Source organism: Sminthopsis crassicaudata, chromosome 4 (assembly GCF_048593235.1).
Source record: "Sminthopsis crassicaudata isolate SCR6 chromosome 4, ASM4859323v1, whole genome shotgun sequence".
NCBI classification, from domain to species: Eukaryota; Metazoa; Chordata; class Mammalia; order Dasyuromorphia; family Dasyuridae; genus Sminthopsis; species Sminthopsis crassicaudata.
In genome coordinates, this window is record NC_133620.1 from 361,294,691 (window position 1) to 361,311,223 (window position 16,533).

A 16,533-nucleotide genomic window follows, 5' to 3' on the forward strand; every position below is an offset into this window, starting at 1 on the left:
TTGCATCAATTCATATATCTTTACATGCATCTCTCGATCATCACATTGATCATTTCTTAATAAGAATTCTTAAAATATACTAACCATGTACCAAAGTTATTTAATCATTCCTTAGTCAATGGCTATCAACTTTTATTTCCAGTTCTTCACTACCACAAAAAGAGATAGTGAAAATATTTTTGTACAAATGGAAACTTTCTTGTTATCAATTACCTCCTTGGAATATAAGCCTTCTTGTGGAATCTCAGAGTCAAAAAGTATGGATGTTTTAGTTATTTTATTTGAATAATAGCAAGTTGCTTTTCAAAACTTCTGGCAGGCATTTATCTAAAGAAGCTTCTTCTTCAAGATGGTTTCTGCAAAATAAAGCCAATTTATTTTTCTCATCCAAATTAGTAGATTTAATGTTGTTGGGGGTTTTTTAAAATAATTTTTGAATGTATTTTGAGAAAGTATAACTTCCAAAATTTCCTTCAAAATACCATTTAGTGCTTAAGTGAAAATATTTTATTTGATATATTTTAAATTTGTAAGAAAATGCTTATTATTTAGACACAAGTTAATTCTGCCAACTGATTTATCTAAATTATTTTTGAGCAGTAGGATCCCAGAATGCATTTTATCAAAAGAAGATGTTAAGTTAAATTTCCAATTAACATGCATCCTCTTGTTTCTTTAGATATTAACCCCAACTGTCCTAATGATACTGGACTACAAGGAGAGAATATTTCCTTAGATCCCTCAGTTCGCCTAAAGATTGAGAAGCTAGAGATGGTAAATATTTCTGAGTTCCTTTTTTATTTCAAAATAAAGAATGTTATCTCCTTAAAAGTTTATTTATTTGTAAAAACTGAATGCTAGTTTATTTGTCATTATTATCATCATTATTATTGTGTGTGATGATGCTTTTCTGTAATGATTTACAATTTACAAATAATTTACCTATTTTTTTCACTTGATATTTAAACAGCCTTTTAAGAGAGGTAGGACACATAGAACATCCATTTTAATAGTAGGCTTCAGCCCTGAGGTCATTGAAGCTACTGTTACATTCAAATTCACAGGACATCATTGTGTAAAGTAACAGCAATATTGTAATGATGGTCAGTTGTGAAAGACTTAGCTACACTACTGAGCTTATATCCCAAAGAGATACTAAAGAAGGGAAAGGGGGGACCTGTATGTGCCAAAATGTTTGTGGCAACCCTTTTTGTAGTGGCTAGAAACTAGAAATGAAAATATGCCCATCATTTGGAGAATGGTTGGGTAAATTATGAATATTATGGAATATGTTCTTTAAGAAAGGACCAGCAGAATGAATACAAAGAGTCTTGGAGAGACTTACATGAACGGATGCTGAGTGAAATGAGCAGAACCAGAAGATCACTATACACTTCAACAACAATACTGTATGAGGATGTATTCTGATGGAAGTAGATATCTTCAACAAAAAGAAGATCTAATTCAGTTCCAAATGATCAATGATGGACAGAATCAGATACACCCAGAGAAGGAACACTGGGAAATGAATATAAACTGCATTTTTGCTTTTCCTCGCAGGTTATTTTTTACTTCTGAATTCAATTCTTCCGGTAAAACAAGAAATTCGTTTCTGCTTACATATATTGTATCTAGGAATATACTATAACATATTTAACTTGTATGGGACTGCCTGCCATCTAGGGGAGTGGGTGGAGGGAAGGAGGGAAAATTTGGAACAGAAGTGAGTGCAAGGGATACTGTTGTAAAAAATTACCCATGCATATGTACTGTCAAAAAAAAAGTTATAATTATAAAATTAATTTTTAAAAAAGTAAAAAAAAAAATAAAGAAGGAAGGAAGGAAGGAAGATAGGAAGATCTCATCAATATAATGATCCAAGACAATACTCAGGATGAAAAATGATGTTCACTTTCAGAAAGAACTAATGAACCCAGAGAGCAGACTTGTCATATGATCACAAAGTCTGAGGGAAATTGTGAAGCATGGAATAACATAAAAAAGGTACAAAGTCATCCTGAGAAGGAGAAATCTACTAAGAAGAAATTTGAGATCACAGGGAAAATGAAAGGCAGGAAAAAAAACCCTTAAATCTGTTAAATGGGGAAGTAAGCTTCTGATAGAGAACAGACAAGGAAAATACCCTATTCATTGTTGTCTTTAATAAAATGGCCAGTGTCCACTTGCTGCCTTTGCCAACTCTTAGGAGCCAATGTTTTCTTTTTATTTAGTCCAAGAGAGAAGGCAAATGCATAATTGGAATAGAATATTCATAGTGCTCATTTCTGTCTTCATACTTAGCTCCTCATACCTAGCATGTCTTTCTCTATACCTATCCAAATCCTTCCTTTCTTTTTCTTCAGGGTCTTTTTGTTCTGAACTCTTATGTACTTAGCCTGCTCAACTTAGAACTGGACTATATACTGTTTTGTATTCTCTATTGCATAATGAAGTTTGTCTTGCTAATTGGATTAAAAATTCCAAAGTCAGGCCTAAGGATTGAGCCTGGAACTAAGATTCCAAGAAATGAAACCCCCTCACCCAATGCAGATCAGCACATTTTCTGCAATTTATAATTTTAGATTTTCCCAGACCACATTAGCAGCCATGTGCCTAGGATCATCCAACCGGTAAGTGTCTGAGGCAATACTTGAATTGAACATTAGATATAAAATTGAGTTCTCTCGTTGCTATGTCAAACTGCTTCTGCCCATTATAGATAAACTAGTACAGCAACATGAAAATCTCTAAATTTCCAAGATGTGTAACAGATAAAAATATATGACCTATTTGGTTGTTTGTCAGACAAACAATGAAATGATTTAAAAAAAAATTTTTAGGTAAATAAATTTTAATCTAAATAAGCCAAATTGATAATAAGTAAAAATAAATGGACATATAAGTAATGCTCTCCAAATCTTAGACAGTCTGTGGATATGAATCAGCCATAAAGAAATATTTCTTTGCTTTATTCAGTGGATTGGTCGATTTTACCATTTAATAAAGCTGTTTCCCATTTATGTAACCTACTCTGTCCTATGCCAATGACTCTCTCCCTTTTAAGAGGCCATTATGTTATAAATTCCAAGTAATGGCTTATTATACATATTATACATAATCAACAAAACATAACTATAGATTTAGAAAAGTGTCACTGATATTTCTAAAAACTAAGAATCTTAGATTTTAATAGTGATAATTTAATGCAATGTTTCTTTTAATGAAAAACTGGCACTGATTCTGGTTATTGGTAACATGGTCCAGCTAATATTGTCATAATACAAAATGTCTACATCAACTCTAATATCTGTCTCATTTGGAAGTTTCTGAGTATGTGACTCAGTTTTAAAATGAAGGCTCTTACCCTTTACTTCCATCTGATTGATCTTCATAAAAATATTATTTTGTATCTAAATTAGATTAAACTTAAGTAAAAATATGTATGCGTACATATATACATATGAATGCATGCATACATAATTATATTTTATTTATAATCATAGAATATGAATTCAATATTCCATCATTTGTTTTGAACATGTTCCTTCTTTTTTTACAAAATTTTTTTGGTGAGAAGATGAAGTGGAGCATATTTCTTTTTTTTTTTAATTGTTGTAGTGAAAAGATAAAGTAGAATTTCTGCATTTCTGTTGGTTTTCTGTACCATGCATTTATCCCCACTAGGTTTTTTTACTCAGTGAATGCTAAAAGAGTATGTCACCTAAATTCTTCACTAAAATTTAATTTTTCTTCTCTGTGGATTCTTAGAGCAGACAATGTAATGATGTCAGTCAATAAATATTTTTAAAGCATTTAGTACATGCCAGATACTGTGCTAAGCACTGATATCAATATCTTTTGACTTTTCATGAGGGCTTTTTTACTTCATTTGTTACCTGTTAATAAATCAGATTTTATTACCCACTCTGCAAATACTTTGCAGATAAGATAAGCCTCATAAATTATCTGCTCTTCACTTTGTTGTACAGGCAATATAAAAATCTCTAAATTTCCAAGATGTGTAACAGATAAAAATATATGTCCTACTTGGTTGTCTGTCAGACAAACGATTCATGATTAAAAAAAAAAAAAACTTTAGGTAAATAAATTTTAATCTAAATAAGCCAAAGTGGTAATAAATTTTTGCAAGTAAGAAAGTCATTGGCTAGCTTTGTGGCTGCTAAGTAATTTGGCTAGCCAATACCAGAGATTTTTAAGGAAATCAGAGAGACTAGAATTTGAGCAAAGGAAATTAAATTACCTGTCAAGGCAACATTTTATACATTAGTGTAGTATACTGTCATGGCCTGTGTAGAGAAAAGAGAATCCAGATGTATTGAAAAATTATTTTCCACATTTGTTCTGATATTTAGCAAGTTATTTGTTATTTCCTGAACTGCAAAATGACAGTACTATTGCCTCTTCAAATTCAGAGAATTATTTCATATCTATTCAAGCTCAAAAGTGACATCACCATTCTTTTTATGTGAAATAGAGATGATTTCAAATATGGCCCACTGGCCTATTTGATCCTTATACAAGCCTGTGATATATGAAGAATAAAGCATATATAATAAAGGATTCTTAGAAATTGGTCTTTGCAAAGAGGAAAGGGATATTCATACCTCTGGTCTACCTATGTTATTATACAGGAGAAGTATCCACTGGTTCCCAAATACTATTTCCCAGATATTTACTCTACTTCTGGTTTTTTTTTTTTTTTTTTCACATTTGTTGAGCAATACTATACCCAATTTCTGATCACAGTTGATATTGCTGATAGCCTCCTTTGTGATTTAGGATAGATGGTTTTCAGTAGTATGTCAATAAAGTGATATTTTCTTAGTCATTCATTTGGGCTTAGAGAAACATTAAAGCCACTCAACCATTAGAAAATTTCATTTCTTCCTCTTAAATCTAGAATAATAATTCATCATTGCAGCTTTTATTTTAAGTCTGCTTGTTTTGTCAAATCTAAGATTGAGTCATTTATTTTTTAGTTTTATTGTATTACTGTTCTCTACCTTGAATGATAATATATTCACTTCACCTATTACAAAATATATTTCTTTAGGGTCTGTGACCTTCTGTATATCTATTATGTTAAGTTCATACCTAGTTTAATTTGTACTTTAGTTGATCAAATTGTGGAGTTTCATTCTCGTCTCACACACACACACACAAACATACAAACATATCGAGCATATATGTCATGGCCAGACATAATATATGGCATAAAGTCTATAAGCAAGCAAACTTTGTTTGTTTTTAAATAACCTATATCTACGAATTTTAAGTATTTCTATCTTTCTATGAAAAGCATGCTCAACAATTTGGAACTATGCCCAAAAAGTTATCAAACTGTGCATACTCTTTGACCCAGCAGTACTACTACTGGGCTTATACCCCAAAGAAATACTAAAGAGCGGAAAGAGACCTATATGTGCCAAAATGTTTGTGGCAGCTCTTTTTGTTGTAGCTAGAAACTGGAAGATAAATGGATGTCCATCAGTTGGAGAATGGTTGGGTAAATTATGGTATATGAAGGTTATGGAATATTATTGCTCGGTAAGAAATGACCAGCAGGAGGAATATAGAGAGGCCTGGAGAGACTTACATCAAATGATGCTGAGTGAAATGAGCAGAACCAGAAGATCACTGCACACTTCAACAACAACACTGTATGAGGATGTATTCTGATGGAAGTGGAAATCTTCAACATAAAGAAGAGCCAACTCACTTCCAGTTGATCAATGATGGACAGAAATAACTATACCCAGAGAAGGAACACTGGGAAGCGAATGTAAATTGTTAACACTAATATCTGTCTGCCCAGGTTACATGTACCTTCAGAATCTAATGCTTATTGTGCAACAAGAAAATGGTATTTACACACATGTATTGTATCTAGGTTATATTGTAACACATGTAAAATGTATGGGATTGCCTGTCATCGGGGGGAGGAAGTAGAGGGAGGGGGGGGATAATTTGGAAAAATGAATACAAGGGATAATATTATAAAAATATATATATAATAAATAAAAAAAGAACTTATGGATACACATATATATTGTATCTAGAATATATTGTAATATATTTAACATGTATAAGACTGCCTGCCATCTGGGGGAGGGGGTTGGGGGAGGAAGGGAAAAAATCTGAACAGAAGTAAGTGCAAGGGATAATGTTATAAAAAAATTACCCATGCATATGTACTGTCAAAAAAAAAGTTATAATTATAAAATAAAATAAAAATTAAATTAAATTAAAAAAAAAAAAAAAAAGAACTTATGGAGAACCAAGCCAAAAAAAAAAAAAAAAAGAAAAAAAGAAAAGCATGCTCAAATTATGTAAGTGTGGGTGAATTATATACACATTAAAGACCCAGCCTTTATTTGCATAGAATGGCATGTCAGCATAACTTAGTCTTATATTTGAACAAATGACTTTGTGTATGTGTGTGTGTGCACGCATTTTACTAAGCAGAATCTTTAATGAATTTTCTAAGTTTCTTTTTTTTTGTTTTGTTTTAGTTCAGATGATAGCCCAAGTTTAATAAAACATATATAATGGATTAGCATTAAAATTCAACCTGAAGTTTAATCTCTTCCTTCTCTTGTTTTGAAATTATTGATTTTAGCCAGTTATCCTGTAATAGTTTCTCATATTACACTATCATAAAATGTAAGTGATTAAACTTTTATAAAAAGCTGACAGTTATATAATACTTTAAGGTTTACAAAATGCTTTACATACATTATCTCAGTCAGTCCTCACAATAATCTTGTGCATGAAATGTTTCTATTCTTCCCATTTCACAGATAAGGAAGTTGAGGATTAGAGAGAATTTTTTTTTTAAATAATAACTTCTTACTTTCAAAATATATGCAAAGATAGTTTTCAACATTTATCCTTGAAAAACCTTATGTTTCAGATTTTTCTCCCTCCCTTCTCCCCACTCCTTCCCCTAGACATCAAGTAACCCAACATTGTTAAACATGTACAATTTTTCTATACGTTTTTCCACATTTATCTTGCTGCACAATAAAAATCAGATCAAAAAGGGAAAAAAATGCAAGCAAGCAACAACAAAAAAAGATGAAAATGCTATGTTGTGGTCCACATTCAGTCTCCACAGTCCTCACTCTGGTGCAGATGACTCTATTCATCATGAGACCATTAAAATTGGCCTAAATCATCCCATTGTTGAAAAAGAGCCACAACCATTAGAATTGATCTTCATGTAGTTTTGTTGTTGATGTGTATAATGATCTCCTGGTTCTGCTCACTTCACTCAGCATTAGTTCATATAAGTCTCTCTAGGCCTCTCTGAAACCATCCTGCTAATTGTTTCTTATAGAACAATAATATTCCATAACATTCATATACCATAATTTATTTAGCCATTTTCCAGCTGATAGACATCCATTCATCTTCCAATTCTTTTCCACCACAAAAAGGACTGCCACAAACATTTTCGCACATATGGGTCTTTTCCTTCTTTTATGATCTCTTTGGGATATAGACTTAGTAGCGACACTCCTGCATCAAAGGACATGAACAATTATATAGCCCTTTGGACATAGTTCCAGATTGTTCTCCAGAATGGTTGGATCAGTATACACTCCCCCAGTTTTCCCATATCCCCTCCAACTTCACCACTATCTTTTCCTGTTATCTTAGCCAATCTAAGAGATGTGTGGTGATACCTTAGAGTTGTCTTAATTTGTATTTCTCTGATCAATAGTGGTTTAAGCATTTTTTCATGGCTTTAATTTCTTTATCTGAAAATTGTCTGTTCATATCCTTTGACAGTTTAACAATTAGAGAATTCTTATAGATTTAAGTCAATTCCCAATATATTTTAGAAATGAGGTCTTTATCAGAACCCTCGAGTATACATTTTTTCCCCCAGTTTTCTGCTTCCCTTCTTACTTGGCTGCTTTGGCTTTGTTTGTACAATTTTTTTTTTAATTTAATATAATCAAAATTAATCATTTTGCATTTCATAATGTACTGTACTCCTTTGGCCATGAATTTCTTCCTTCTCCACAGATCTGAGAGGTAGATTATTCTTTGTTCTTCTGATTTGCTTATAGTATTATCCTTTATATCTAAATTATGAACCCATTTCAACCTTGATGTAGGGTGTTAGATGTGGATCAATGCCTAGTTTTTGCAATATAGGGTTAGAAAGTTTTAAGAATCTTGTCAGTAGTTCCTTGGTTATATAGCTAGCTATTAACAAGATACTTTTGAATCCAGGACTCTCATGATTGTTAGCAGCAATCTTTCTATTTTATCATATTGCCATTCATCACACTAAATATACTGGAATGTTAAATAACTTATACATAAGGTACAAATATATTTATTATCAAGTACTCCCTATGTGCCAGGCATTGTGTTCATTGCTTGATAGACAAAAACAAAAATAAAAGCCCCTACCTCGAAGCACCTTACATTATAGAGCAGGGTTGATAAGCTATAGGACTGTATTGTTGTTCTTATAACAAGTTGCACATAATAGAATTGCAACTTCATGTGTAATCTTTTTTATTATACTATATTGTGGAAATGCTTGTTTTTTTCCCACAGATTAAAAATAAAATAATAAAAATTTAATTAATTGCTTCTTTTTAGTAATTTTAATGTTTATTCTTTTTAATTGATATTAAAGACTTGGTTAGAGAATTAGCCTTTTCCCTTAGGGTATAGTTCATTTACATTGCTACACAAATGACTTTATCTGATTAACTAGCTGTGTTTATTCCTGCTAATGATAATAATTTTGCAAGCATTTATTAAGAGCTTTGTGTATGAGCACTAGATACAGAATATATAAAGACCAAAAAATAAACAATCTAGCATTCTACAGGGGGCTGGAGGGAGAATACAAATTATATAAAGATAACTAAATGTAAGTTAAATTAAAGGAAGGGGAAAGGGAAAGCATTAAGGAAAGGAGGGACCGGAAGGAAAGACAGGGGTCTTTATAGAAAGTATAGAAAGACCTGAGTTCAGATCTGGCTTCAGAGACTTAATACTTCCTAACTGTGTGACCCTGGGCATGTCACTTAGTCTCAGTTATCTCAGCCAAAAAAAAAAAAAAAAAAAGAAAGAAAAAGAAAGAAAAGAAAAGGTCTTCTTACTCCATAAATCTATCTATTGGTCAAACAATCAAACAATTACAAAGAAATAGATTTGTGATGAAATACTGTACAAACACTAAAAATGTGGCTAAAATATGATTTAACGGGATGAACAATATGAGAAATATTTGTGGGAACCCATATGCTAATTGCTAATGATGTTACTTATATGTTAAATGAAATGACCTCACATTAAAGAATTAAACATGAATTCCAAAGATTGGCTCTGGTTCTCCAGAGCTTTTTCTCACTGAGTTGAGATTGAAGGAGGACTAAGCTTTTGAGAGGAATTGATTGGAGAAGGGGGATACATTCTTTTACAAATATACTTTGAATGTCTTTTACAGATTCAGAGGTAGCAAATGGAATGTCTAATTTAGAGGTAGTTACAGATCCAATTAGTCTAGAACATAAAATGTAAATGAAAGAATTATGAGATACTTAAATAGAAGGATAAATTAGAGCCAAATTCAGTGCCAGTAGAGATTTTTTATTTTATTCTGGATATAAAAGAGAGCTTACAGGGGTAGCTAGATGGTGCAATGGACAGAGACCTGATCTCGAAGACAGAAGGATCTGAGTTCAAATGTGACCTCAGACAGTTAATATTTACTAACTGCAGTACCTTTGGAATTGTCATTGACTCTTCTCTTCTACCTGTATAGCTATAATAGCTTCTTTATTGGTATTCCTACTTTCAATCTGATAATAACAGAAATAGGAAAGTTTGGAGGAAGGGCAGCTTTAGAGGGGGAAATTATGAACTCTGTTTTGAACACATTTAGTATAAGCTGATATACCATCCAAATGGAGAGGTCCATTGGGAAATTAGTGAAATGGGATTAATGCTCTTTAGGGATGAATATGGTAATATGGAGTACAACCCAGGCTATATATTGTCACTTTATTTAACATATTCAGAGTACATCATGCAAAAATGATAAAAGGCATCAACAATTTCAGATGTATTGGCGATACATTCTGATGGCAGAAAGTGAAGAGGAATAAAAACACCTCTTGGTGAAGGGTAGAAAAGGAGAATGTCTTAACATAAAAAAACTAAGATCATTGCAATTGTTCCTATCACTTCTGGGCGGGTAAAAGGAGAAGAAATGAAAACAATGTCAGGTATTTTATTCTTGGGCTCAAAGATCACTACAGACGGCAAATGCAGCTATGAAATTAAGGCATTTGCTCGTTGGGAAGGAATACAATGGCAAATCTGGACAGCTTACTAAAAAGCAGAGATATAACCATGCAGATAAAGGTCTATATAGCCAAAGCTATGGTTTTCCCACTATCAATGTATGGCTATAAGAGTTAAGACTATAAGCAGTTCTGAATGCTACATAATCTGCCCTTTTGAGTTGTGGTGCTGGACATGGCTTTGAGAGTCCCTTGGATAGCAAAAGATCATATTATGACATCCTTAAAAAAAGTAATTCAGATCATTCACTGAAAGATCAAGTACTGAAGTTGAAGCTTATACTCTTTGGCTGCATGATGAGAAGATGGGACTTACTGGGAAATACTCTGATATTGGAAAAGATTGAACACAGAAGGAAAAGAGTATGACAGAATGAGGATAGTGCCATGGAAGCAATAGGAGAAAAGAAAGGCCTGATATGTGTCATGAAGAGTCAGAGATAACAATACAACTGAACAACAACAATAATCTTGTACTTTGTACAATACAATGTATCTTGTATTGGATCATGCAGAGTAATTTAATCAACATTCTGGGATAGTCTTGTAGACACTGGTGTGTTTGTGTTTTCTTAACTTATTTTGGGAACCTTTTCTTGCTGCCCTTCATTTATCTGCATATAAAATGAAGGAGTCATTTTTCCTTAGGGCAGGTGTTGTGCCTATAAATTTTGCTTTGGCCAGAAAGTGCTGGTTTATAAAAAGGAAAATTGTTTGGAAACTTGGAAAGTAAATATTTGATGGACCATTAATCCACAAGGGGCAAGTCGAGTTGATTCATCCATTTGCCTTATTCATCACTCTGGTCATGGCACTTCCTATTGATTTCTGTATTGGCTAATAAAATGAAGCTGTAATAGATATGGCTTCATTTCTTGGCCGTCAAGATGTGAAAATTCTCCTCTTTTTTTTTTTTTCCAGGCCCTAAATTATCTTGGTATTCAGCCCACTGAGGAGGAGCACAAAGTCCTAAGGCAACAAGTGCAAATAGACTCCAAGGGAACTGTGTCTTTTGGAGGTAATCTCTGGCTTATAACTCTGAATCACAATATGGAAACTATTCTAGGAGCATTTGCATTGAAATATCTTGCCCTTCCTCCATTTAAAGTTATGTTTGTCTCCTCAATCAATAATATAATAATACAATTTTAGCTTAATTGTAAGGCAGGTATTATTTTAGGACCAAGAAGCTGCTGTAATTGGCCATAAAGTGCACCATGTCTTATTTTTCTCATTCAGCCCAAAAAATGAAAAATATTTATCAAATGTTTTCATATTTTGCTAGAAGCACCATGACATGTTGGTTCGAGTGTAGAACTTGGGACTAAAAAGATCCGGGTTCAAATGTCACATATATCATTTGCTGTAAATTTCAGTGAAAGTCACTTAATCTTATATGCTTCATGCATCCTAAATCTTACCAATTAAAAAACAGAAGAGTTATAATCTATGGAAGTTGGCACATTAGAAGCCTCCTTTGGTGATGAAATCATGGATTTTGATACACATATCTATATCTTTTTGATACTTATAAGGAGATGAAAAGAATACAAATATATACATGCATCTGTGTAATAAGCATATTTTATATATGTGTGTATATATATTTTGTATATATATATATATATATATATATATATACACACACACACACACACAGACACATATATATTATATATGTTCTACCTATCCCTGGTATGTATGCATATATATGTACAAAATATATAGTGTTTGGGTAATATACATGTATTTGAAGTTTTATATAGATTTACATGTACATGTGTATAAAGATATATATGTATATACATACACACATATTTGTAAGGGGAAAAATTCCCAAGAGACCTTTTCTTCATTTTTGCACAGAGATCTAATACTTAGTAATTCATTAACAAATATGTTATTAATCATTTATAGTGTGTAAAACACAATACTAAGTCATGATAAGGCTATAAAGACATGGTCCCTATTTTTAGGTATCTCAGCTGTTGGGAGCCCAATGTTCCAACCAGCAGCCTCATAAATCATATCACTCCACTTGATTTTAGGAAGAGCTCCTTTATAATAGAGTTCACAGATTTAAATGTATCACTTTGGGTTTTGTTTTTATGTGTGAATTCATATGAAAGCAACAGTACAACATATCACATTGTTCAATGTTTCTGATTTCTTTGTAATTTTTTTACACATTTAAAATAATTATATTTCATGCATGTCTTGAGAGTTCACTTCTTTGTAGATTGTATGCCAAAGAAGTAGTAGAATTTGAAAATATATATTAAATAACTTGTGAGTTTGACCAAAATTAAATTGAGTCTAGAGGCTAAATCCATGTTTTAAGTTATTAATTTGGTTTTATTTGTTTTGCTAATTTTTGAATGAAAAGTATGTTTAGTTTGTCTTTTCTCAGTGCCTTTCTCAAGTTCTAATTTTGTTAAACATATTAAAAGACCTAATTAAAATATAATACCATGTAATATTAATGATAATGTTAGGGAAAGTATATTAAATTCAGCTTTGTTAACAGTAGCTCTGTACCATTTTAGATTTTGTCCAGGTTTCCAGAGAACTATTCCGTTTACAGCTGAATGAAGTAGCCATTGGGCAAAAATCCACAATGCTTAGCGCCCGTGGGATTTCCCATTTATTAGAATCACAGGTAGAGTATATATTCTATATAACTTTCTAATCTATGGCTAATTGATTAAGTAAATCATTATCGTTATGAGTGTTGTAATTACAGTAAAAATTTTAATGCAATTAAAACTATGCAAAATTATTCAGTATCTGATTTCTTTCTAGTTCTTTAAGTTTATGTATTTTAAATACAATTTATTTCATGGTTGTAGTGAAAGCTGTTTTCAGGAAGGGTATCAGAAGTAGGAAAACTTGAGAACATTGATATTATATACTATTGAAAATCTATAGATTTTAATGATGATAATTATAATCATAACTTGAGAACATTGCCATTATTCTATTGAAACTATAATCTTAATAATGATCATCATCATAGCTAATAGTTATATAGAGTTTAAAGTTAGCATGTACATTATAAATATTATTTCATTTGATCCTCAGGCTGGGTAATAGGAATTATTATCATCATCATTATTTTGCAAATGAGGAAACTGAGGCAGGTAGAGGTTAAGTGACCTGTTCCGGATCAGTAATCTGAATTCAAGTCTCTCTAACTTCAAGATCCTGTACCACCTAGGTGTCTCCTTTATATTTGAGCCCGGTGTGAAAGGAAAGGGGAGAGGAGGTACAAATTTGAAATTGAAAATCTTTGGTGAATTGATAATCAGCCACATTAAATAAAATAGGTTTTGACCTATGATAATAATAACACCAATTGTCTATTTTCAAAATTCACTAACTCTTTGAAATCGGATTGTAATCCTTAACAAATTGTTTATTTTAATACAGTGAATTATTAGTCTGGTCTCAGACATTTAACATTTCCTAGCTGTATCATCCTGGACAAGTCACTTAATCCCAATTGCTTCAGCAAAAAAAAAAAAATAAAGGGGGGGACGGGGGCATCAAGTACTTCCCACATTAGGATACCCCATCAGCACTCAAATTCTCCTGTCATTAAATAGAGAGAAGTCAAGCTTTAGGAACCTAGTTTTTCTACTGTTAAGACTTTTTTCATGCCTTCAAATTCAGATATTCAACAACAACAAATTCTAAGTATTGAAAAGCCTTTTTCACCACTGACTAACACATCTGGCTACCATGGTACCCAGTTTTTTGTGAGGATAGACAAAGGTGTTTGAGGTACTGGCCAAATGCCAGATGAGCAGGATGCTCACTGGAGTTTGACCTGTAAATATAGCATTTTCTTTGTGATTTCACAGCACCAGTGATATTGCAAAGAAAGAGCATAGAATTTGCATCTAGGGTTTTAGGTCAGGCAAGGATATGTTCAGTCTCCCGTACTTTGAAAGCAAAAATGAAGTGCTAATGATAATTATTCAAAAAAATTTTTATATGCAAGTGATTTCCTGCTTCTGATAAAAATGATGCACAAGAGTTGTTAGATTGTTTTATTAAGATCTTGCTTCATCTTAGCCTGACAACCATCACCAAAAGACGGAGGATGTTCTCCAATTGTTCTTCTAGAATAATTATTCATAGCACCTCTTCCTGTTAATGAATCACCTCATGAAAATGGCAAATATCCTACCCTAGCCTTTTTGTTCTGAGGTGCTGCTCTGTTTCTTACCTGTAGACTAACAATCCAGTAAGGTTGACAGTATTTTGAAGAGAACATTGGAAAAGAACTATATCACTGCTTGCTGTAGTTTAAGAAGCAAAAAAGGAAAGATAATCCAAAAGCTTATTTATTCATTAAGCAAATATTAACTAAATATATAGCATGTTAGGCACTGTGCTGGGTGCCAAGATGACTAAAGATGGATAAGCTCTGGTCCTACTCTCATATACATGACATCTGAGATAGACTTTAAAGGATTTAAGATAGGTCTGTTGGATTTCACCAGACAGAATTAGGAAGGAAATGTGGTAGAGAAGGATTAGCAAAAATGTACAAGTAGAAGGTTATATATAAAAGATGATGACAATTCAGTTTAGTTGGGAGGATAGGGTAGGTTATAGGTAGTAGAAAAGATAAGGTTTGGGGGATGTTGGGGTTAAGGGTCAATGTACTTTCATTATAGTCCCCACAAAAAGGTATGTTGCCCAAATCATTTAATTTATTTTGTATCTTATTTTCTCTGAAAAATTTAGAGATTGGGCCATGATTTATAAGTCTCCTTCCAATTGTAAAATGCTAAATTCTTGATCTTGCTCCCTCTTACCTATTTCCTGTGGTTTATGATTTTATCCAGCGGGCATGGAATTTTAAGCATGAGCGTATAAGAGAGCATTGCTGTAGGAGATTTGTTTGGTTGTCAATGTAATGTCCTAGACTTGAGAGGGGATAATTTGGAGAAAGAGGGCCAAATTAGCAAGCAATTTCAGTGGTCTAAATTAGAGTTAACAAGTACCTGAATTAGAGTGCTTACACTGAAAAGAGGAAGAGATGAATAGATTTGAGACATACTGCCAACAAGGAATTGAAATTTCTTGGAGCAGAGCCAAGATGGTAAACATAGCAAACCATCTGAACTCCCCCAACATTCTCTTCTAAACAACTTTCAAATAACATGTTAAATCAAGAGTGGCATAGACAACCAGAGGTCAAGATAAGACATTTTCCCAACTCAAGACAACTTTGAAGGTCAGCAGGAAAGGTCTGTGACACTGGGGTGGGGGCTAACTTGAAGTGCACACAATGGCAGCATCCTTGTAGGCAGCAGCAGTTTTAACAGCAACTTTGGGAGCTCTTACCCCAGAGTTGTTAAAAAGGTTAGAAAACTTTTCAGAAAGGGACCACAGGGGACCTTTTGCTGGCATTGGGTTCAGGACCTGGTACAGTTAAGCAACTTCATTGCCCATATACAGTTTTAGGTTATAATTTTAGGGCAGAGAAGAGCACTTGTAGTCAGTCTCAAGGAGCAAGGGCCCTGGTCACAGTTCTAAGAGACTAATGCTTATTCCCAGGGTTCTTTCTGGCTAAAGACCAAAGCATGACCCCTCCTTTCCCAATTAAAACTACCTTCAAAGCACTGAAAATTTACAAAATTTACAAAAACCCAGATCTAAATCTTAAAACAGCAGCAAAAAAAAAAAAAAAAAAAAAAAAAAAAATGGAACAATGCCTCCTCATCCCCTAGGAAGCAGAACCCAACTTTAAAATGAAGTTCAAAGAAATAGACTAGAAAAGTGAACAATCAGAAAAGAAACCAAACTTAAGGAGCTATTATAGTAGCAGGGAAGATAAAGACGCAATTTCAAAAGATAATGTGAAAAGAGGTTTAAGCAAAACCTCAAAAATGCAAATTAGATAAAGCCCAACAAGAATTCTAGAAGAACTAAAGAAAGATAAGAGTGGTAGAGGAAAAATTGGGAGAAGAAATGAAAGTGATGGAAGAAAATTATGAAAAGAGAATTAATCATTTTGGCAAAAGAAGGTACAAAAAAATGAAGAAAATAACTATAAAAACCAAAATTAGTGAAAGAAGCAAAAAAAAAAAAAAAAATCACTGAAGAAAAGAACTCTTTAACCCAATTAGTGCAAATGGAAACAAGTACAAAAAGAGATGAC

At 32.7% G+C, this 16,533-nt stretch overlaps 1 protein-coding gene across 6 annotated transcripts in view; it reads left to right on the plus strand.

Annotated features, from left to right (window-relative positions):
- Positions 1-16,533, plus strand: part of STXBP4 (syntaxin binding protein 4) — a 227,836-nt gene that overhangs the window by 66,793 nt on the left and 144,510 nt on the right. For all 6 annotated transcript variants that reach the window (XM_074261824.1, XM_074261825.1, XM_074261828.1 and 3 more), the window contains 3 exons: positions 680-774; positions 11,280-11,376; positions 12,905-13,017. In XM_074261824.1, the coding sequence (XP_074117925.1) occupies positions 680-774; positions 11,280-11,376; positions 12,905-13,017 (305 nt within the window). The remainder of the gene's footprint in view (positions 1-679; positions 775-11,279; positions 11,377-12,904; positions 13,018-16,533) is intronic.